The sequence below is a fragment of the Melospiza georgiana genome, chromosome 6 (genome assembly GCF_028018845.1).
Source record: "Melospiza georgiana isolate bMelGeo1 chromosome 6, bMelGeo1.pri, whole genome shotgun sequence".
Classification (NCBI taxonomy): Eukaryota; Metazoa; Chordata; class Aves; order Passeriformes; family Passerellidae; genus Melospiza; species Melospiza georgiana.
Window position 1 is genome coordinate 25,477,859 of NC_080435.1, and position 22,417 is coordinate 25,500,275.

Sequence of the window (22,417 nt, forward strand, 5' to 3'; positions counted from 1 at the left end):
AGCTTTTTATCTTTCAAGGCACAGAATTATTACAAATGGCAACCACTATTTTTCTACTGATATTCAAGCAAATAAAGAGACTCTGTATACCATCTCCAGAATCTATTTTTTATGTCTGAATCTGAAATTATTCCATCTTGAAAGAATTTTGAGGGCATTTTGGCCAATCTTCCAATTTGAGCAAGATGGCTTCCATAGCTGTGTGCAGTTCATAGTAGACTTCTCACAGAGCACCAAAACCAAACTAGAAAACACCACTGCTTATGGTGGGAATGTTTACAATAAGAAATATTTTTAGGCAAATAATTTAAATAGTTATTTCCACCAGAAGGGATTACCAGAAAAGAGAGACAGTAGCAATATATGTGCTTGCACCTCTTGCTAGCTGTGAAACAGAAAGAGAATTTTAGTTTCCTTCTACACACCCATTCAAGGTACTCTGCCAAAATCTTACCACCAAAGCCCCATCCTCCTGCTGCCAGTTAAGGGGGCTGCAAGGGAAACTGTGCAGCCAAACCCACATTTCCTACCCTTGCTCTCCTGGGTTATAGAGGTACAGTTCGCAGCTTCCTCAGCCTCAACATGGAGCTGCCTGTTGGGGACTTGCCTTTCAGTTTTGCTTTTTTCCCTGCATCCAGAAATACCTTCAGTGCCTTAATGTATCAAGAGGACTGTCCTTTAAATAAGTAATTTTTTTAAAATTTCCCAGATATTTTCAAACATTCAGCAAACTGCTGAGTTTTGGAGATGATTATTTATGTAAGCACAGATTTTCCTTTCTTTTAATTTTTGCACAGTGCTTTGCACAATAGGAGCCTAATTATATTAATGGTGCTCTGCCTCTGAAGTCTGTAAGAGACTTGGGCATCTCCATCTGTGCCAAGTCTCTAAGAACTTATTATTCTAAAAGAAAAAACCAATAGGCTAAAGCACAACATTTATAGACCTAGCAGATCTCTAAGGATCTTCTTGAGTCAATGACAGAAATACATTGGCTCACAGAAACCAATCTGGTTGTATGAATTCTCATTTTGTTTCCAGACAGTATCTGATACCTTGTCTAGAAGAACTGTACTCATCTAACCTACACATACATTTATCACACATACACTGTGATAAACTAATATTGGCATTCTGGCGGAGTTATATTTAGTGATAGAGTCATTAGTGACCTGGATTTGGAAGATGGAAAGTTAGGACACAATGTCTGCAAACTCAACAGGATCACTCAAAGTACTAAATTACTCCAGGGGAAAAACCCTCACAGTATGGGAATTCTCACTTCTACATAAATGTTGTTGAAGAATGCTCCTGATAGCAAGTATGGGAAGAAAACCAGAAATGGTTGTCAATAGTGTATTTTAGATGAATGAGCTGTTACAGTATTGGAATTTGATGATGTTTGTGCCCTTTCTGACAATTAAGTGCTTGCCTGTGTGTGCTTTCCCTGGTGAGTCTGTAATCTTTGCTGTTGCAGCATTTCAGGCTGCTGAGGAAACAGCCTGAGACTGGACAGATGTATTTGAAACACACAGCAGGATTTCTCAAAAATGAACCAAGAAAACTTAGATAGAACTTTCCTACAGAACCAAAACCAAGAGAAAGCTCCATGCATTACAAGGGTAAACGTACTTTGACATCTGGGGAATGCTCAGATAGGGCTAAAATGGAGGGCACAATCAAGTACAGAGAAGAGTCCATACACACATATGCTTCCCTCAATTAAAAGTATTTTTCCTTTATTGTTGTATTCCCTCTAATGTGTATCAAGCTTATACAATGGCTGGACAATTAACCGTGGTTCTTTGCTATGGTCTACATTAGGAGAAACAGGTAATACATTATTTATTTGCAGAAAATCACTTGGTGAAAGTCCACATCGAAGTTTTTCTGTCTCAGATGAAAAGCTGAAGGCTGGGGTAACAAATTGATGATGGTTCCAGACTGTTGATTTCATGGCAAGGAGACAAACAAGAAGTTCTCTGTAGCATCATGCTACCAGAAAATTAAGGAATTCTTTCCCATAACGTTTTGCTGATATTTTATTATTGATGAGATTTCTGTACATACCCTTCATGCAACAGACGAAGCACTGCACTCCAAAGCCTGTAATAAAAAGCAATCCAATGAAAGCTGATTTCATTTACAGGTAACAGGAAAAAATGGAGTAGAAACATAAAACTCTCCTGCGCTGTATATGGAACTTTCTTGACAAGGATAGTGCTCTAGAATTTTTTTCCCTCTTTCTGCTTTTGCCACACATGTAAAAGAAGGTTTCTGCCAGTGTGTAGCAATCACTACAACTTTGGAAAAGAGAAGAGGAAACAAGCCTGCAGTGACAGCAGATAGCTGGAACCAATGATGTAGGCCTGCATTCCTGGCGATAAAGTATCTGAAAAGGAAGCTCTCACATGTTTTACTTATTTTTTATATTTACTTAAACAATAGAAGCTTGAAGTTCCAAGCCTTGTGACCCTCATCCCAGAGGCATTCCCTGGTGCAACCATAAACAGCAAAGGCCACTGGCAGCACCGCTCTCAGCTCTCCTGGAAACAGCATTTGCTCCATAAATGATGGTCAGTGTTCACTCTTCGGGTAAAAGCATCTCCCTTCTCACCTGAGAAATGTGACAAGATTAGAGGGTTTCTATTAGAATTAGAATTAGAATTAGAATTAGAATTAGAATTAGAATTAGAATTATTCCTCATCCTTGAGCCACCTCAGGCCTTTAAATATTTTAAACCAAAAAGGAATGTCCCCGCAAAGGGTATTGAATTAAGAAAAAAAATTCTCAGAACGCATTGTGAAGCACTGGCACAGGCTGCCCAGGGCAGCAGCAGAGTCACCAGCCCTGGAGGTATAAATGGGCTAATGGCGGGACTGGATGCTTTCAGAGGATTTTCTAGGCTCCATGGCAGTGGCAGCCCGAGCCCGACGTGTCCCACAAGAACATCCCTCACCATTGTGTCCAAGCGACGGTGTCCCACAGGAACACCGCCCTCATGGTGTCCCTTGGATGGTGTCCCACAGGAACACCGCCCTCATGGTGTCCCTTGGATGGTGTCCCACAGAAACAGCCCCTCAGGGTGTCCCAGTGACAATGTCCCACAGAAACAGCCCCTCATAGTGTCCCACGGACCGTGTCCCATATGAACAGCCCCTCACCGTGTCCTATGGACAATGTCCCACAGAAACAGCCCCTCACCGTGTCCCATGTACAATGTCCCACAGAAATAGCCCCCTCACGGTGTCCCAGTGACAATGTCCCAGAGAAACAGCCCCTCATAGTGTCCCACGGACGGTGTCCCATATGAACAGCCCCTCACCGCGTCCCACGTACAATGTCCTACAGGAACAGCCCCTCACGGTGTCCCATGGACAATGTCCCACAGAAATAGCCCCCTCATGGGATCTCAGTGATAATGTCCCACAGGAACAGCCCCTCACGGTGTCCCATGGACAATGTCCCACAGGAACAGCCCCTCACGGTGTCCCATGGACAATGTCCCACAGAAAATATCCCACAGTAACAGCCCCTCCCGGGTTCCCACGGCGCTCCGGCCGTTCTCAGCCCGCGGCCTTTCCCCAGCACGGAGCGCGGGCTGACAGCGCCCCCCGCCGGCCCGGCGCTCCCCGCGGCTCCCCTCAGTCACACCGCGCTAAACTCACCGAGCGGCTCTCGGCGCTTTCTCTTCATATATTGCGCTGGTTTCGGCTGGGATCGACTTAATTTTCTTCCCAGTAGCTGTAGAGGGCTGTGTTTTGGACTCCGTATAAGGCTAATGCTAAGAACACACTGATGCTGTTATTGTTGCTAAGTAGGGCTTAACGTAAGTCAAGCATTTCTCAGCATCCCAGCTTGTCACAAGCAGCCGGTGGGGAGGGAGCACGGCCAGGACAGCTGAGCTGAGCTGAGCTGGCCAAGGGGATGCCCACACCATGGCCACCATAGAAACTGGGGACTTACCTGGCAGTTTGTGTCCACTGTAGATAGAATTTTTTTAACAAATTAACAATTAAAAGCATGATTGTAGAGCATAACTATGCAATTGGAACTTCAGAAATAGTCCCTTAATTAGTTTATATAGGATGATATCAAGCATCTAAGAAATAATACAGTAAAACAAGTATTTAAGTCACAGGAAGGTTTTAATTTTGGCAGGACTGCTTTCCCTTATTATAAAAAGAACAGAACAAATTTCTCAAAATGTTTAATGTCAGTACTTGCAGTTCTTCTTTCACAACAGCAGGAGAAAAAATATTTTCCAATGCCCAAAAATGACATCTGTGGGAAAAAAAACTATATTAACAAGAATAAAAAGAACATCTAGTATAATTTATTCACAGAAATGTCTTTAATAGACTAAATTTGCATGGTAAAATCTTTTTCTACACAGTTTATATAATAAAGAAAAATTACATTATTGATACTGGTGCTAAACCAGCTTTGCTTAGTAAATCAGGCTCATGCTATGCTCAGCAGATGGACACATTTCTGCTGCATGTAGGGACTCTATCAGTCAGCCATCTGAGAACATCTTATCAGCACATTCATCCTTGCCATCTGATTTTAATTTAATTTAAGAGCGTCCCTATCAGCAGTTAGATTTAAAAGGTTGAGAAAGCAGTCAGGTCACCAGAGCACTCTTTCCTTATACAGCCCATCTCAGATAGCCCTTGCCACAGATTTGGAACTGCTGCTGCAGGCAGAGAGCAGCAGAGTGAATTCAAGTGGAAGTCATGTCCCCAGAACAGCATTTGGAATATGACTTGAAGAGGCACATGGTAGCACCAACCAAATCAACATTTTCAGCATTATTGACACTTCAAGATATATTACTCCCTGTTCAATTTAAAAAGATTCCCCGGGGAAATTTTTAAGGGGTGATTACTTTATTGGTTGTTATTGAGTAGAACCATTTGACAGCTTGTAGGGAATGTCTGAATAACAAAAGCCTTGATAGAAAGAGATCAGGAGACCCCTGGTGACTGATCTGGATGGCAATGATTTGATTTTAGCATGATGCATTTAGTTTCCATTGTTAAAAGAATATACAGCAGATTCATTTACAGCATGAGTGTAGTAGTGCTGTGACACACCCTAGAGCCCTGCACTGCACACAGCTCTTGCTCTAGTAAGCAATTAATTTCATCAAATTTCATCAAGATTACTATGTGCAGCTGGATTACTCTGAGAAGGAAACACTGGGGCTGAACCCCGCAGTTTCTACACTTGATATTCACAGAATCACTCCACTAATGTATCACAGTGGCTGTGAGGTGAGGAGAGAAGGAAAGATGGAAAAGAAGATTTCTATCACCTTTAAGCTCATGAATAACCTTCTCCTAGCTCAAAGAAACCAGGGAACATTCCTGTATAGGCAGGCTGTAGAAATAATGGAAGTATTCTGACAAATATAAAAACAGGGTGAATTGGAGTCAGGTAGTTTTGCAATCTAAGTGGTAGTCTTGGTCTTAAAATAAAAAACACAAGGCTAGCTAACAAGTAACCAAACACAAAGCTAAGCACTGATAAGACTGAATCTAATTTTTTTTGCTGAGAAAAACAGAGAGGCTAGGACAATGGACACAGGAAAGACCATAAGTTTAATAAACTGATCGAGACACTAAAGTATTTATAGAGCTATGTATAGACATCAGCTTCCTTTAATATGCTGATAAACAGAAATTTTAGAAAAGGAAAAGTACATCAAGTTTTACAGGATTAGATCAGCAGCAGCATTTATTAATTGCCATAACCCCTAAGTCCCTGATTTAGATGTAGTCTGGCTTTCCCTTTCCAAAGAAAGTGTGGACTATTTCTGTTACACCAAGTACTGGAGGGACATTATGTACACAGAGGTGCTTGCAACCAACTTATCTGAAGCTTAAATTAAAAACTGAAGATTTCTTTTCAGAAGGACTTAAATATGTCCTAAATAAAAGCCTCAAAAAGTCAGAGTTATTTCAAGTCTCTCTGCTGGCAGGGTAGCAGCTATACATATTCTAGACTGAGAACTGCACTAAGGTGCTTTTCTACTATGGTTCAAAAATTCCCTCTTCTCATGTGTTTATTTTCCACTCCCTAGTTCCCTGACAATCATATAGTTGTGGCAACCTTGTTGCTCATCTTTACTATTCTAACCTGCAATCACTGAGAACCTAATATATTACCATGTGAAGGAAACAAAGAGGTTTTATTCACTCTGTAAACATTTCAGGGCATATAAAATCTGAATTTTTGAATCCTAGATTTCACCTGTGGCATAATGTGAGTTGATCATTAATCCCACATCTGTGCTATATAGTGGGTTTTGGCAAAAAAAAAAATATTTCAGGCAAATATTAAGATTATACAAATCAAAGGAAGACTGAAATCTCTTTCTCCAAGCAGACAAAGATTATGCAGAAGGAATAGCATTTGCCTCACTATTTTTTGAATCACCCACACTTTGCTGAGTACAGCTACTGCAATTATACTTATCCCTCTCTGTATTGCATATGCTAATGTAATTTTTGGTAGTGTGTTGTAGTCATCCATAATTCACTCCTGCCATTCTAACAGAAACCTTTATGCCTGTGGGGCTGAAAAACACAGCTGGTTTTCAAACACACCAGATGAATGCCCAAACCAGTGGATTAGAGTCACTTTCCTTAATTTTGACTCTGTTAACAAGCCTGTGAAACAAAACATGTTTAGCAGCAAGAGATTCCATGGGATAGGAGATACTCTCAAGCAACAGTTCTAACTCATCATTTCTGCTGATCTGGCATTTCTCTGTTGCCAAGTTAGTATCTTTGTCATTGCATTACATAATTAACCTTCGGCCAATTCTTTTTTCTTCTGGTCAGAATATAAGCAATCATTTTTGTAGAACAAAAAGGTCTCAAAAATAGCAAACTTCTTACTAAAAGTATCAACTTCAAGTGATTGACATTAGCCCTTGAAAATAAAGTTGGGATCTCAGTTTGAATGAGATGTCTGTTATTTCAGATGTGAATCCAAAAAAAAACAGTGACTGTGAATGTCTAAATGGTGGATAAAACACACACACAAAAAAATAGCTGGGTGTTCCCCAAATGAGAGCTTTGTGCATCTTTCTAACCAGTCTGTGTCCAGGAGGAACAATTCAAGGGAGCTCCATGAGGTACTGCTGTGCAACTCCATCCCTTCCACACTGCTGGGAGAGCCAGAAACGAGGCACAAATACTCCTTGGAAAGCATTTAACAGTGGAGGGAAGGAAGAACACACTTCTTCACACTAAATCAAATCAAAATGCCATGTTCCAGCCCCTACCCACAGATGACTGCACCTAGCAAATGGGATGATGATTTTATGGTGAGCTACAGCCATGGGTATCACACAGCAAGAAATTTCCAGCAGCCAAGGAGCAGCACCAAAGTGAGCATCACTGAAAGAATGATTGATTGCAAGCAAAGAAGAGAGAAATTACACAGGATAGCATCTTGTTCTAGAGACACTATTCTTCATTCTGCTTTTTAAACACAAGACAAAACCTCTGGAAATGTCAGGAGTTAATTTAAAAGCAATGAAAATTATTTCTAACTTGTCATATCAGACCCTTACAGAAAACCATCTCAATTCATTGTGTAATGCCTGTAATGCCTAAAGATCTTCTCAATTATATTTGTTTTCCAGTTGATTCTCCTCATCTAAGAAAGAAATGCATTGCTATCTAAAAATAAATGCTTCTGACAAGTTTTTATCTCTTTTTCAACGCCATTATAACGGGAACAAAAAACCTTGAGCCATTAATTTCAGTGCCAATTTTGTCTGAAAATGGGCAAACTGAACATATTAGGATTAGGTCCGTAGAATTTGCACCACCATTAGGTTCAAATGGATAAATATTTTTTTCCCTCTGAATGATATTGTCATACTTCCAAAGGGAACACATTGGGACCAAAGGATGACAGGATCAGCAACAGCCCACAGCAATCTGATGTGAAACTTTTTATGTAATCAAACTTTAAATTTCAAATTCTTGCAGATAGAGGTGCATTCCAAGGTGACATAAAGTGCTTCCTCCTCCCCAAGGGTAAATGCTGGACACCAGGAGACTGCTGTGACAGCACCCATCCCCTGAGCCATCAATCTCTGTTTCAGAAAGCAGGAAATCTAGTTTTGCTAGATGGAAAAGGGAGAATATGTGTCTGCTTTTCTGCCAAAAGAGCAGAAGGCCAGAAGCAGGAAAAACCCTTTGCTGAGACCATGCCCTCACCTCCTTCTTAAGGGAAAAGCACTGAAATTCCAAGAGGAAAATGCATTCTGAGCTGGCTGGCAAGAAAGTGATAAAAAAACCAGAAGGGTAGGAGGGAAGGTCTGTTCAGGGAGGAATGGAAAGAAGGGTGATATCAGGATCCAGGGGAAGGGGAAGGGAGATGGAGGTGGGTTAGAAGAGCCAGGCAGCACCATGGGATAAAAAGAGAGAACAGATAAAAAAGAAGGCCCTGGGAAGTTGACTTACATGCCAGAGGAATTCTTGGTAAAAAAAAAGTTTGAGATTCAGTGATATAAAACACTGTAGAAGATATGGTAGCAAACCTACATGAATCTTTACTGGGATTATAGATAATTTCACTCTAGGTAGAAGTGTGAGACTATAATAGGAAATGAACAAAATAAAAGCTGTAAAGCATGAAGGAAAGTAGAGAGAGAACTTGTTTTACTCAGATCATATTTTTACATACAGAGAGGAAAACATTTTCATTCTGAAATATTAAGAAAAACAATTTTTTAAAAAGTCTCAGTTAAAGGAAACTTTTGGATTAATACCTTGTTCTGTGGTCTGTCTTTCCTGTCCTTTTTCCTTGTTCCAACTACACTTTCAACATCTAAATGTGTATTTTAGATATATATGTCTAAAAGCCCTAGCTATTGAGCATGCCCATCACATATAAGAACCACTTCCTTGCCAGCTCTGGTATCTAAGTCTCGTTCAGGCTCTGTACTGGAAGATATTTAATTTAAGCCTCTTGCCATCAGAAGAAAAGTCTTCTTGTCACGTCAACAGCACAGCAGGACAGCTGGAAGGTAGGCTAGAAGCAAAGCTGCTAAGGACCAAGGCTGACCAGACCACATCAAAGCAGTGCCTTTTGAACTCACCAGAGTGAAAAGTTAGAAAGGAATTAGCAGGAGAACAGGTTAGGTTTTTATAACTGGGTGACATTAAATTGCACATGAGGTAGTTCAGGTTTTAGGATAAAAAAGTACAAAATAAGGTAGGAAAGAAAAACTAAGTTAAGGCCACTCTGACAGGAGTTAAATGCATCACTATTAAGGACTGTAGCATTAAGGCAACCGTGATGCCCTTCCTGTTCATGGTTCCTGCTGGTTATTTTGCATTTTGAAACAGCCAGGGTCCTAGCCAAGGCATTTGTTTGGATTTGGCTCAGATACATGTACACCCTGCTGAACACCGAATTTATTTCCCTGGCAAAATGACAGCATCCTGAAATGTACCACTGGAAACAATTTGTTGCACAAAGCCAAGCTCACTTGGCCAAGTTCACAACATGTAATAAAATCGAGGACTTTCTCTGCACATTTTTCACACAACTCACCCCAGACCCTATTTCAGTCCTTGCCTGCTAGATAAGCAACTGCCGAGGTGTATAGTGTAAAAACCCAGAGCAATATTCCTGTTGTTAATAATTTTATCACTGAAACACGAATCGATAGGTTATCACTGGACTGCTTCAATCAAATTAATTACGAGTATTGACAAGGGGAACTGTTCTGGAAGAGTGGTTGATGACAATCCTATCACTGTCTGGGCCTAGCTTTTTTATTTGTTTTAAAACCAGCCAGTGTTAGGAATCCACACAGGTAAAGTTTCAAATCCAGCTGCTCACACAGCATGCAGTCATGGTCACTGCACTTGATTCAACATATTAACACAGTGAGGAACACAACTGTGTGTCAGGAGTTTCTTGTGAGAGAAAAGCAATAGAAAGAATTACAAATTCCCAAGCTCTAAAAACAATGAATGAAATTAACAAGAAAAAAATTAGTGGAAGAATACAAGAGACATGTGGAATGAGTTTCTCAAAATGTAAAAAAAGTGCCCATGAAGCAGCACAGGAGAATGACCATGCTTCAGGAAAGGACTGTATTAAAGTTGCTGCTCTTTGGAGGAGGAAGCTCTCTTGTATGGTTCAGTAAGATGTACCCCAGTAAAAGAGCAGTAATAATCAATTCTCCACTACCTGATAAGACTGCTAAAAGGATCAGTGTTAAGAAAGATTGATTAAAGCACATGCTGCAACTGCTGTTAACCTGCAAACATATGCAGTTGCACTGTATTAGAGAATATGAGCCCCAATTTAGCAGCAAAGCAGGCTCTTGAAAATTAATACACAACAAAGATGATCAGATGTCTACAAAAGGTATTATAGCAGAAGAAGGAAAAAATATTTTAAACATAGTTCTGGGGCATGCAGATAGAAAAACAATGATAACACAGACCATTATCATTTATTAAGGGCTGTAGTATGGAGATACTAAAACACAGTCAGAAATGTTTTTTTAAAATAACAAGGATGTTTATAAATACAAGGTAAAAGAGAAATACTCTTCCTGTTTCAGCTTTCATTTGAACATGACAGGAAATGTGTTGGGAGGATATCAATTTTACAATCAGAAACAGAGGGATGAAGCTTAAGAATGTCATTACTTTGTGAAAGTACAAAGGAAATGAGGAAAAAAAGGCAAAATTAGGCAGGCCAAGGCACAGTTAACTGATGAAGATGGTGCTTTGCTGGCTAGTGATTGATAACAGCAGCAATTACTGACAGTTCTAAAAAATGTCATTCCATTTTAATTCTCAATGTGTCAGACTCAGGAAAATTAAATCACATCAGAAGCCACAGACTTATTACTGAAAGGTCAACTTTTATGAAACTTTTCCTCAAAAGTTTTAGTGAAGAGATTAAATAAACCTACTCCATTAACTTGAGTCAGAAAAGTTTTAGGGGAACATCAGACAAAAATGGGCTAAGAACTATTGCACTAAGAGACATAAGGCTTTGCCTCTATTTCCAAAGATCACTTGGAAATCAAAATGTAAATGGCCTTGAATATTCATATAATTCAAGACTTTTATCAAAACACGCAGATATGCTTTAAACTGAAAATTGAAGTAGCATCATTTGCCTTAATTCATATAGGAATGGTTCAGGAAAGCAGGGTTACCCCTCCCATGTAATGTCACATTGACTTCTCTGATGCACCCTTTGGAACAGATGGGGCAGGGGGTGAGTGAATTCAGAGCCACAATCAGCCCACTGTACTAGCAAATCTTGATGCTGTAGCTTCTCCAGTAACCCACAGAATTGCATGGAGGAAAATATGATCACTGACTCCTTGTGCAACTGACTGGTTCTAAAAGCCCAGCCAAAAAGTGCTGTCTGTTTTACCCTAGCTCACTTCTTGATCCATGCACAGTTTCAAAGTGTGAAGCCCAGACTATGTCTCTGAGAAGCTGTATATGATTGTGCTGGAGAACAGTGAGAAAACTGAGGTTTGATTTAAAAAAAAAAATAAGACTTGTCACCGTCATATTTTCTGAAAAATCCCTTTGCCCAGGATTTCTCTCCAGGGAAGCTGAGAAACCTCAGATAAAAGGGAAAACAATAATTATCTCATTTGCTTCTCCTGTGTTTTGCTGCTTTGGAATGTGGTTGGAGATTGTTTATCAACATGTGAATTGTTTTGACTTAATGACCAATCACAGTCAGGCTGGTTTGACTCTGGAAAGAGTCATGAGTTTTCATTATTTTCTTTTAGCCTTCTGTAAGTATCCTCTCTCTATTCTTTAGTATAGTATTCTTTAATATAATATAGTATCATAAAATAATAAATTAGCCTTCTGAGAACATGGAGTCAGATTAAATTACTCCCCTCATCTGGGGACCCCAAAAATACCACAAAGATTAGATTTAAAGTTGTAGACTGGGGCAAAAAACAACAGGAGCTCTTGAAAAATATTCCTACTAATGTACTTGCACTACATCAACAAAGCACAGTTTGTCTGCCAGATTATGCAAATACCACTTTGTCTCCTTTACAATACATTGGGCTATCAACAAGTACCTGTCTGCTCATCTTTTATGTTCAAAGATAAGGATAAGCCCAGTAATCTCAGGCACTTGACAGGTACACCAATACCAGTAATTTTAGCAGACTGACTTACCTGAAGATATAACTCAAAGGAAACCACCCAAAAGTACAGGATAAGTAATGAATTCAGCAATCAGGGAAAATCTTCAACAATTAACCCAGTAGGCCTCGAGGATGTCAAAATTTCAGAAATTATCCAGTTAATAACTACCATGGTATCTTTTTGCCTCTTTTCATATTTGAACTGGTGTGAAACAGTAGAACTTTTAAAATGAAAGAAACAAAAAATTACAAATGAGACTCTTCCTCATATATTACACAATTGAATGGATATCCAAGAGTTAGAAGGCGCAACTAGTTTGTCTTCTGCTAAACAATACAATTTACAATTCATGAAAAGAACTGTATTATGGACAGTAGCAATGACCTCAAGAAAAGAGATTTGAGTCCTACGAGAGATACATAGCTCCTGTAATGTATTCAGCCATCTGACAGCAAAGGAGAATTAAGACTCTGAGAGGCAGTCACTGAAAAAAATGTTCAAATGGCAAATTGGCTCTACAGATACTACAGAATCACACACTGGCCTCTTGGCTTTCCTACCTGAAGTCAGAGGTAAACAGCAAAAAAAGAAATTTTACTGATGGCACTGGTAGGCCTCTTTGAAAGGAGATGAATCACCTTGCATTTTGAGGGCTTTTAGGTATTCCCCTGAAATTTGAAATTAACATTTTAATTTAATATTACATTTTTCTTATTTACTGCTTCTATTCTTTTTCACTCCATTCCTCACAGACTCTGCTTTTTTTTTCTGTTTAGAATCTGAACATATATTATTAGGTTATATTGATTTCATCCTACTATTCATACTCCTGATCTTAAAGTATTGACTTTTAGATTTTTTTTTTTAATTTTCCACCTCACTTTTCGCTCAGTGTTTCCTATTCTGTTTGATGTGGCTGAGGGTGCCTGTGTGTTTAGTGACTCCTGCTGCTCCAGGATGCTTATCATGTTTGCAGAGCTCTCCCAGCTGATCTGTATGGCCAGGCTGAGCTCTGAGCAGGATGGACAGGCCAGCTGGGGCAGCCCTGACAACTCTGCCCCTGGGAGGGAAATAAATGCTGCACTACTCAGACAGGGTTTGGGATAGGCTTCAGCTCTGGCCAGGAACTGGGGAAAGGCTGGGAACCATGCAGGCACTGTACCTCACACAGTTGTGTGCACAAATTGCCAAAATGAGAGGGAAACTGAAGGGCTGCAGCAAGCAAGAGCTTCCACTGCCACCATGAAATTGTCTGAAAAATCCCTTCACCAGGATTTCTTCTCCTGGGAAGCCGGGAAGCTTCAGCTTCTCCCTGTTTTGCTGCTTTGGAATGTGATTTGGAGAATTGTTTATCCAGCATGTGAATTGTTTTAACTTAACCAATCCCACTCCAGCTGTGTCAGGACTCTGCTCAGTCACTAGTTTTTATTACTCATTCTTGTCTAGCCTTCTGTCTGTATCCTTTTCCTTTCTTTAGTATTGTTTTAGTATATAATTTTCTTTTAATATAATATAATAGAATATCATACCATAATATAATAAATCAGCCTTCTGAGAACTTGGAGTCAAATTCTCATCTCTCACCTCATCCTGGAGACCCTCACATCACCAAACACTTTTTTATTAGAACGAGAAACAAGACCTGTATTGAGCAGTCCTGGATCAAGGCTGACATCATCCATCATCAGAATTAATTTACCTCCTGTGCTGCCTTTCTGCATATATCAGCATTTTGACATCCAGGGGGGACAGGCCAGCACAGGCAAACAGCAGCTCCTTAAAGCAGTGTTAGGAGATGGAATCAGGCAGTGCACAGCCCCAAGGCGCTGGGAAAACCTGTGTGTTGGTGTGTTTGGGTAGGGTGGGTCATTGCAGAAACACCTTAGTCACCTTCCTTTTGCTCTGTGACCATCCAACAGGCTTCCCTGAGTCACACAGCCCCACACACCTTCCTCTTGCTTGCTCTTAGAAATGCTATTTCTCTCCTTGCCTCTAATCTCCACAGAAAATGGCACTTTTTTTTTTTCCTGGCCCATCTATCTTCACTAATTTCTGATTAGAAGTGCTGCCTGTAAACCTATGACTAGATCACTCTGTGAGACAGAGGCTTTTTCAGTTTCATGTCTCTGCTTTTGCATGGGACTGATAGCCAAAAAAAGTCAAATTTGGAAAGTGCATGAGGTTTCAAACAATGAAAACCTTCAGCCAAGGCATTGGAGCTTAACTGCAGAGTCTACTCAAGAAAGTGAGCTCAAAAGAGATATGTAGCTTGATAATTTGATATCCAAGAAGCCAACATGGAAAGGATACTTCCTTCTTTTATGTTGTTGATAGGAGTGCTATATATGTGCACTGCAATAAATGGAAGCTTTAAAGACCAAATATAGGTCCATCAAACATACAGAATTTAACAGTCATTTATAACAGCAATGTGAAATATGTTCTTAAAACTCATATAATAACTATTGCTATAACTATTGTCTCCTCATGGAGAATGTTAAAATCAGCAGAGAAGAACAGGGTCACAATACTGTCCTTATGAATAGACAATCACTTGTACAATTATTTCTATTATTATCTCCAGCCTGCCAGCTACAGAAGTTGTGCTTGAATAATGCAAAAAGTAACTTACTAATATGCATACTGAAGGGTTTACCTTTTTCAAGACTTTTTTACCAAAAAGCTGATCTCTTGATATCATTTAATACACTTTGTAATAAAATATGTAATCAAGGACAGTTTGAAATGGGCACTTATGAGAGATGTATATGTCATTAAAAGCTGTGTACAAGAAATTGTGGTTAAAAAATTTACTTGAGAGTACAGAATTTTGTGTGTATCTCTTATGTAACTGTAGGTTTTTAATTATCTTTTACTTTTATGGAATCTTTATCATTCAGTTCTGCTTTACTGTCTAAGGTATTAATGCACGCTGAACTAAACCGATTTTGTTAATAATTTTGCTAAAGCTACTGAGCTCCCTGCATCCTTTCAATGCTCTAAATTTTACATGCCAGTGACTCACTCTATAATCCTCTGTGTTAAAAAATACTGTAATCTGGCTTTATTCAAACTAGCTGTCAGGTTAGGATAATCAACTGACAACAGATAAAAAACCAAAATGAAGCATTGTGTGCCAGCATCCCTGTTGTCACAGGAGAAAAGGCCGTCACCAACAGAGGGCACTGAACCCTGAGAAACCAAACTGACTATAAAATCACAAGCAAAATATTCCTGATTTCACCAGAACGACACGGGAATTTAGTAAGATGATGCAATTTCTTATCTTAACATTGCAATTTAAGAGCCAGAACCGATGGAGTGGCCTTCTCCCAGCCCCACCCTATTTGGTAATCTGTTCTGTGAGTGCACATACATCAGTGCACAACTCATCACAGTTAAATACCGAAATCCATTTATGTTGTTTAGGAGCATTTAGCAAAACCAATGGAACTACGTCCATGGCAACACGACGAGAGTGAAGTATCAAACCTCACACTTGATACTTTTTACTGGGCTGATTTTGTACATATTCAACCATCCTTAAAGATCTCTCTACCAGCAACAAAGTGATTCATTCTCTCGACTCCCTGCAACACATCAAAGCAATTTTTTTCTTGTAGGGTTGGGGATTTTTTTGCTTGTTTTGGGTTTTTTTGGTTTGTTTTGTTGCTTGTTTATCACAGACATATTTTCTGAAAAATCCTTTTCTTAGGATTTTTCCTCCTGAGAAGCTGGGAGCCCTCAGGAACAAAATGTAAACAATGACTATCTGCTGCTGTGGAATGCAACAGGTGCACCTGGGATTGGTCTCATGTGGTTGTTTCTAATTAAAGGCTAATCACAGTCAGCTGGATTGGACAGAGAGTCTGAGCCACAAACTTTGTTATCATTCTTTCTTTTTCTATTCTTAGCCAGCCTTCTGATGAAATCCTTTCTTCTATTCTTTTAGTATAGTTTTAATATAATATATATCATAAAATAATAAATCAGCCTTCTGAAACATGGAGTCAGATCCTCATCTATTCCCTCATCCTGAGACCCCTATGAACACGGTCACACTTGTTTATTTGGGAGTTTGGGGTTTGTTTGTTTGGGGGTTTTGGGTGTTTTTTGTTTGTTTTGTTATGTTTTGGGGTTTTTTGGGGTTTTGGGGAGTTGTTTTGTTTTTGATTTTTGGGGTTTGGTTTTTTGGGAGAGTTGTGGGGTTTTTTGGGAGGGTTGCTTGGTTTTGCCGGTTTTTGTTGTTGCAGGGTTTTTTGAGCAGTGTGGGGGGGTTCAGGGTGATGGGGATTTTGGGATGTGGAGGGTGAGATGTTTTCTTTGAACCAGCGCTTTAAGAAGGCTCTGATGGCAGCTGTAAACCGGGCAATCCAGTTTACGCAGTTGTGAAAAATGCATGTATTTTATGATTGGGTTTTTGCAAATATTGAAATGAATATTATATGTGTTGTGTTAGAAAGTTATGCTGTATTAATTCTCTTAAGTAGTGTGTTAAATATAGTTTTAGGTTATAAAAATTGTTAAAATAGAAACTATGCTATGTAAGATGCTTTGTTTAAAAGAAAGGACTTGCAGCGAGATAGCAGCCACAGGACACCTGAATCTTTCAGAGAAAAGGAATTTATTGCCTTCTTATCAGAAGAAACAAACTTCTTCCCGCCTCGAAGACGCTGTTAAGATTTGGAGGAAGAAGCTGACACTGCCCAGACAGAATCCTGTGTTTGAATGGAATTTATGCATCATGTATGAGGTGTATGAATATGCAACGGGCTGTTGCTTTTAAGGGTTAATCCTCTGTTAATGTGTGTCCTTTTTCGGGCTCGTGCTGCCCAGAAAAGGTACCCGGACGTCCGCAACTCTTTGTTTTTATTGTCTCATATTGTCCCAATTGAGTTTATCCAGATTGTCATTACTCCAGTTGTGTTACTATTCTTTTTAACCATTTTATTACCAATAAACTTTTAAAAAATTTACAAACAAGTGACTGGCGTTTTTCAGAGCAGTGTAACTGCGGGATTCCAGAACCAGGACATGTGTCCGTTCCCGAGGGGGTCCCGGCTGGGCTCTGCTCTCCCGATCCGCCCGGGCACGGAGCAAGCGCTTCCTCGGAGCCACGCCCGGGCTTTCCTTCCCCCGGGGACACCGCGAACCCGGCCCTGGGTTTCACTTCTGCCATTGTCCGGGTGTGTAACTCCGGCCAAGGAAAACAGCTTCTGTAAAGGCATCTGCTTGTTTAGACACTGAAGGTGTTTATGGCTGGCTGCGTTCTGCGACTCCAGCTGATTGGAAAGGGATGACGTAGGGAAAAAATGCGGTGACTAATGATGAACTTTCTGCATACTTAGTGAAGTTTTTACTTCCCTTGAGCAGCGTTGGCACTCCGCCGCGTCTCACCACAGCGCTTTGTGACACTCCCTTTCCGTTTCCTGATGGATTTAGGGCGGTGCAGTAGCAGGCAGAAAGAATCCGCTGTCTCTCGATACACGAATTAACATCCCCATCAGCAAGCCTTGCTGTGCTTCTCTATTCACAAATTAACATCCCCATCAGCAAGCCTGCTGTGCTTCTCCACACCCAAATTCAGTGCCCATCAGCAAGCCTTGCTGTGCTTCTCAATACACGAATTCAGATGTCCATGTCCATCAGCAAGCCTTGCTGTGCTTCTCGATACACAAACTCACATGGCCATCAGCAAGCCTTGCTGTGTCTCTCCATACAGGAATTCAGATGTCCATCAGCAAGCCTTGCTGCGTTTTCCATACACAAATTCACTGCCCATCAGCAAGCCTTGCTGTGTGTCTCCATACACAAACCCACATGCCCATCAGCAAGCCTTGCTGCGATTTCCATACACAAATTCACTGCCCATCAGCAAGCCTTGCTGTGTTTTCCATACACAGATTCAGATGTCCATCAGCAAGCCTTGCTGTGCTTCTGAGCCCCTCACCGTGGTGTTCAAGCTGCTGGATTTCCCTGGGGAGCTGTGTGGAATGGGAAACAAGAGTCAGATCTCAAACAGCCACTGAGTGATGTGCAGGAAGAGTTTGCGGAGCACGGGCTTGTGAAAAACGCCAATCACTTTTTGGGGTTTTTTTTTATTTTAAAAGTTTAATAGTAACACAATGGTTATAAAAATAGTAATATAATTAGAGTAATACAATTACGGACGGTCCGGGTACCTTTTCTGGGCAGCACGAGCCCGAAAAAGGCCCCACGTTAACAGATGATTAACCCTTAACAGCAACAGCCTGTTGCATATTCATACACCTCATACACGATGCATAAATTCCATTCAAACACAGGATTCTGTCTGGGCAGTTTCAATTTCTTCCTCTGAATCCTCACAGCGTCTTCAGAACTGAGTGAGGCAGGAAGAAGTTCATTTCTTTTGATAACGGAGCAATAAATTCTCTTTCTCTGAAAGAAGTAGGTGTCCTGTGGCTGCTACCTAGCTGCAACTTCTTTCTTGTAAAAAAGTATCTTACATAGCATAGTTTCTATTTTAACATTGTTATAACCTAAAACTATATTTAACACACTACTTAAGAAAATTAATACAGCATCACTTTCTAACATAACACATATAATATTAATATTTCTAACATATAACATATAATATTCATTTCAATATTTGAAAAATATGTACCTGGTATTGTATTAATATTTTAGGAATAAAATTGTGTGGTTTGCCATCTCTTCCTTTATTTTGGGCTTGCCTGTTGCTTGCAGTGATTTGTGGAGCTGAAAGGCCCCCAAAACCCCAAACCAATAACATGATTATTTGGTTTAATAGGTTGACCTAAGTCATGCATCACCTTATCAGCATTCCTTATTCAGACTGATATCTCCTGGAAGGTGAGAGGGAAAAAACATGTGTGCCCTTGGAAGGAAGAGTGGGCAAACTGTGAACCCACCGAGTCAGACAGTGGCTGGTTCAGCTCTGAATGTGCAAGGAAATTCAGTGCTGGGTATTGCACAGACCTCCTGTGTGCCTCTACAGATTCCTCATTCTGGAGGAGCATCCTCCTGTCCCATCCCTACCACAAATTACCCTTTGTGTAATTTGCACAAAGTCAGCGCTGAACACACTATCAGCCTGTGCAATTACAAGGGTCACTGAAATCTTCTTTGGCATTCCGGCTGAGGCACTCACACGGCTTCAGGTATGGCTGGGTTTGCTGCTGGGTGGAGCTGGGAACAGCCAGCGTGCAATTAGGAGCAAAACTGAGCAATGACCATGGCACTTCTTGCTGTTTCTGGCTCTTGTTGAACAGCAACTATAACTGCACATTCTGTGGGTACAAATGCATTTATCCAAGAATTGTAGTGCTAGGAGGAAATTAAAGGCTTGGAAGTGCAGCTCTGAGACAGAGCCTTGTGATCTGGTGCACTGTATTCAGTCCCAGGCTGTTTCAGGGCACCCTTTGGTGCACCAAGCCCATCCTCTGTGTTCCGACCATCCTGCATTGGGACATTGAAACCCCGATTAAACATCTTAGGCTTTGGAGAGCAACCAGACACATTTTTAGGTCTTGCTCCTGGCTAAAAATATACTCCTTGAAGCAGTCATGTTGCACAAATAAAGGCTTAGTACTGTGTACAGATCTGAAAACAAGCCCAGCAACTCAACTGACTGACTTGATTAACTTTTTATTAAGAATTCCATTAATTCTTATCGGTCATGAAAGTGCCGTTGTGTTAAAGTTGCCTAAGTAACAAAACTCCCTGTCAGTTTCGTGTGCAAAACGGTCACTAGGTAGTAGAAGATGAATATACAAAAAGTTCATTTGAAAGAAGGCCTGAGCTTATATTAATGAACAAAAAAGGTATTAAATATATATACTGAACCAAGACTGTTGGAAACTGTCTCAGATGATTGAAGGAAGCAATAAGCAGCTGGGGCTGTTAGACATGGCAATGGTAGCAGCTCCAGGAGCAGGGACAGCAGCTGTGAACGGAGCCTCATAAGAGTTAAATTTCTTCACTGCGGCTTTTATGGGTGTGAAAAACGCCAATCACTTGTTTTTAAAATTTTAGAAGTTTAATAGTAATCACATGGTTATACAAGTAGCAATATAATTAGAGTAATAAAATTTGAACAATTGGGATTAGGACAATACGAGACAATAAGAGCAAAGGGTTATGGACAGTCTGGGTGCCTCTTTCTGGGCAGCATAAACCTGAAAAAGGCCCCACGTTAACAGAGGATTAACCCTTAAAAGCAATGCCTGTTGCATATTCATACACCTCATCCATGATGCATAAATTCCATTCAAACACAGGATTCTGTCTGGGCAGTGTCAGCTTCTTCCTCTGAACCCTGATGGCATCTTCAGGGCTGTGCGAGGTGGGAAGAATTTCGCTTCTCTTGATAATGGGGCAATAAATTCTCTTTCTCTGAAAGATTCAGGTGTCCTGTGGCTGCTATCTCGCTGCGAGTTCTTTCTTTAGAAATAAAGTATCTTACACAGCATAGTTTCTATTTTAACATTATGTTATAACCTAAAACTACATTTAACACACTACTTAAGATTACAGCACAACTTTCTAACACAACACACACAACATTCCTTTCAATATCTGCGGGAAGGCAATCATAAAATTCGCATTTTTCACATGGGTCCAAGTTTTGCCTTTGTGACAAGAACAGCTGCTGCTAACAGAGGGCTGCTTTCGATACCGCCGAGCAAGGAACGCAAAGAGCGTTCTGCACCTGCGGGTGCACACGGAGCTTGGGAGGGGACACAGCCGAACACACATCACACATACCATGGACTCCGCCGCCGAATTGCCGGGGCTGTCCCGTACAGGCCAGGAGAGCCCTCGCACAGCAATTCCGGGGGGCATGGCCCCGCTGGGTGGCGGCGGCTGCAGCGGCTGCGGTGGCTCCCCCGGCCCGGCCCGGCCCGGGCCGGCCTCGCTCCACTCCGCCCGGCCCCTCTCTGTGGCGGATCCCGCGAATCCCGCGAATCCCGCGAATCCCGCGGCCCGGCCCGGCCCGGCCCGGCCCCGCCCGGCCCCGCCCGGCCCCTCTCGGTAGCGGCTCCCCCGGCCCCGGCCTGGCCCCTCTCGGTGGCGCTCCCCCGGCCCGGGCCGGCCCCGCTCCGCCCCGCGGGCAGTGCGCATGCATAAGGCGGCCCCGCCGCCCTGAGTCACCGCACGCCTCCGCGGCCGCTCCCCGGCGGCAGCAGCAGCAGCGGAAAGGCGGCCACCATGAACCGCTTGGGGAAGAAAGCCAACGAGACCCTCATCGAGATGGCTCTGTCGGCCGACGGTAGGAGAGGGCGAGGAGGGGGGATCGTGGTTCTGTTCCGCCCTTGCCCCCCGGGGAACCGGGAGCGGAGGCGAGCGTGGTTTGCGGGTCTGGGGGGCTCTGGTTCCTGCCCGGGGTCTGCAGGCTGGCGTCTGTGAGACGGGGCTGGTCCCGGGTGAATCCGCACTTCTCCCGCATCGAGCCTTTAGTCCTTCGGCTTCCGCTTGAGAAGAACAAAACCGCTTCTCCGTGAGCACGATCCAACCATGATTCGATCTTTACACTCCTCAAATAAATCTTGAAAATGGAGGTTCTCGTATCAGCACCCTGCCAAGAACAAAAAACCACGAGGATCCGCTTGATTTTTATCCTAAAAGACACAGCAGATACAAAGGTCCCTCTGCCGGACAGCAAACTTTGAGCCTCCCCGGCTGGGATGGGCGCTGGCCCCGGGGAGCTGAGGCTGCTCTTGCGAGGGGCACCGAGCGGACCCTGCCTCAGCTGGGAAGGTGAAGATGTGACCAATCTTCTTCCCTTCTTCCCCTCGTCCCTTCTTCCCCTCTTTCCCTCGCCCCATCCCGGATGCTCTGACACCCCTAACCTTCGGACAGACCCTGGGGCAGGGCATGTGCAGCCAGTGGATTTGTGTCAGGATCTTGCTTTTTTGCTGTGGCCAAGTTACAGTTTCCACTCCGTGTCATTACTTATAATAAATGTGGTCAAGTTAATATTTTGTGAAATAACATGATGCAAGTGTGTGTTTATCAGCACCTCGCCTGGCAACGTGCATCAACAATCAGAAGTAAGAGAGCGTGTTGATATTTTCAGAATGAGACTGTATAGGTGTTTTTTTTTTTTTTTAAAAAAAGGAAAATGCTGACCTATAAAAATTAGTTTTTTGTGAATAATGCTTTGCCATCAGTCCTCAAGAAGTGAAAGTCTTAAAGCAGGAAAGAACTGCTGAGTCTCCCTGTG

The 22,417-nt window shown here is 41.7% G+C and overlaps 1 protein-coding gene across 4 annotated transcripts in view; it reads left to right on the plus strand.

The window, feature by feature from the left end:
• The first annotated feature begins 21,348 nt into the window (after nt 1-21,348).
• Nucleotides 21,349-22,417, plus strand: part of ANO5 (anoctamin 5) — a 59,515-nt gene continuing 58,446 nt past the window's right edge. For all 4 annotated transcript variants that reach the window (XM_058025600.1, XM_058025601.1, XM_058025602.1 and 1 more), the window contains exon 1: nt 21,349-21,463. In XM_058025600.1, the coding sequence (XP_057881583.1) occupies nt 21,403-21,463 (61 nt within the window). In that variant the 5' untranslated portion in view covers nt 21,349-21,402. The remainder of the gene's footprint in view (nt 21,464-22,417) is intronic.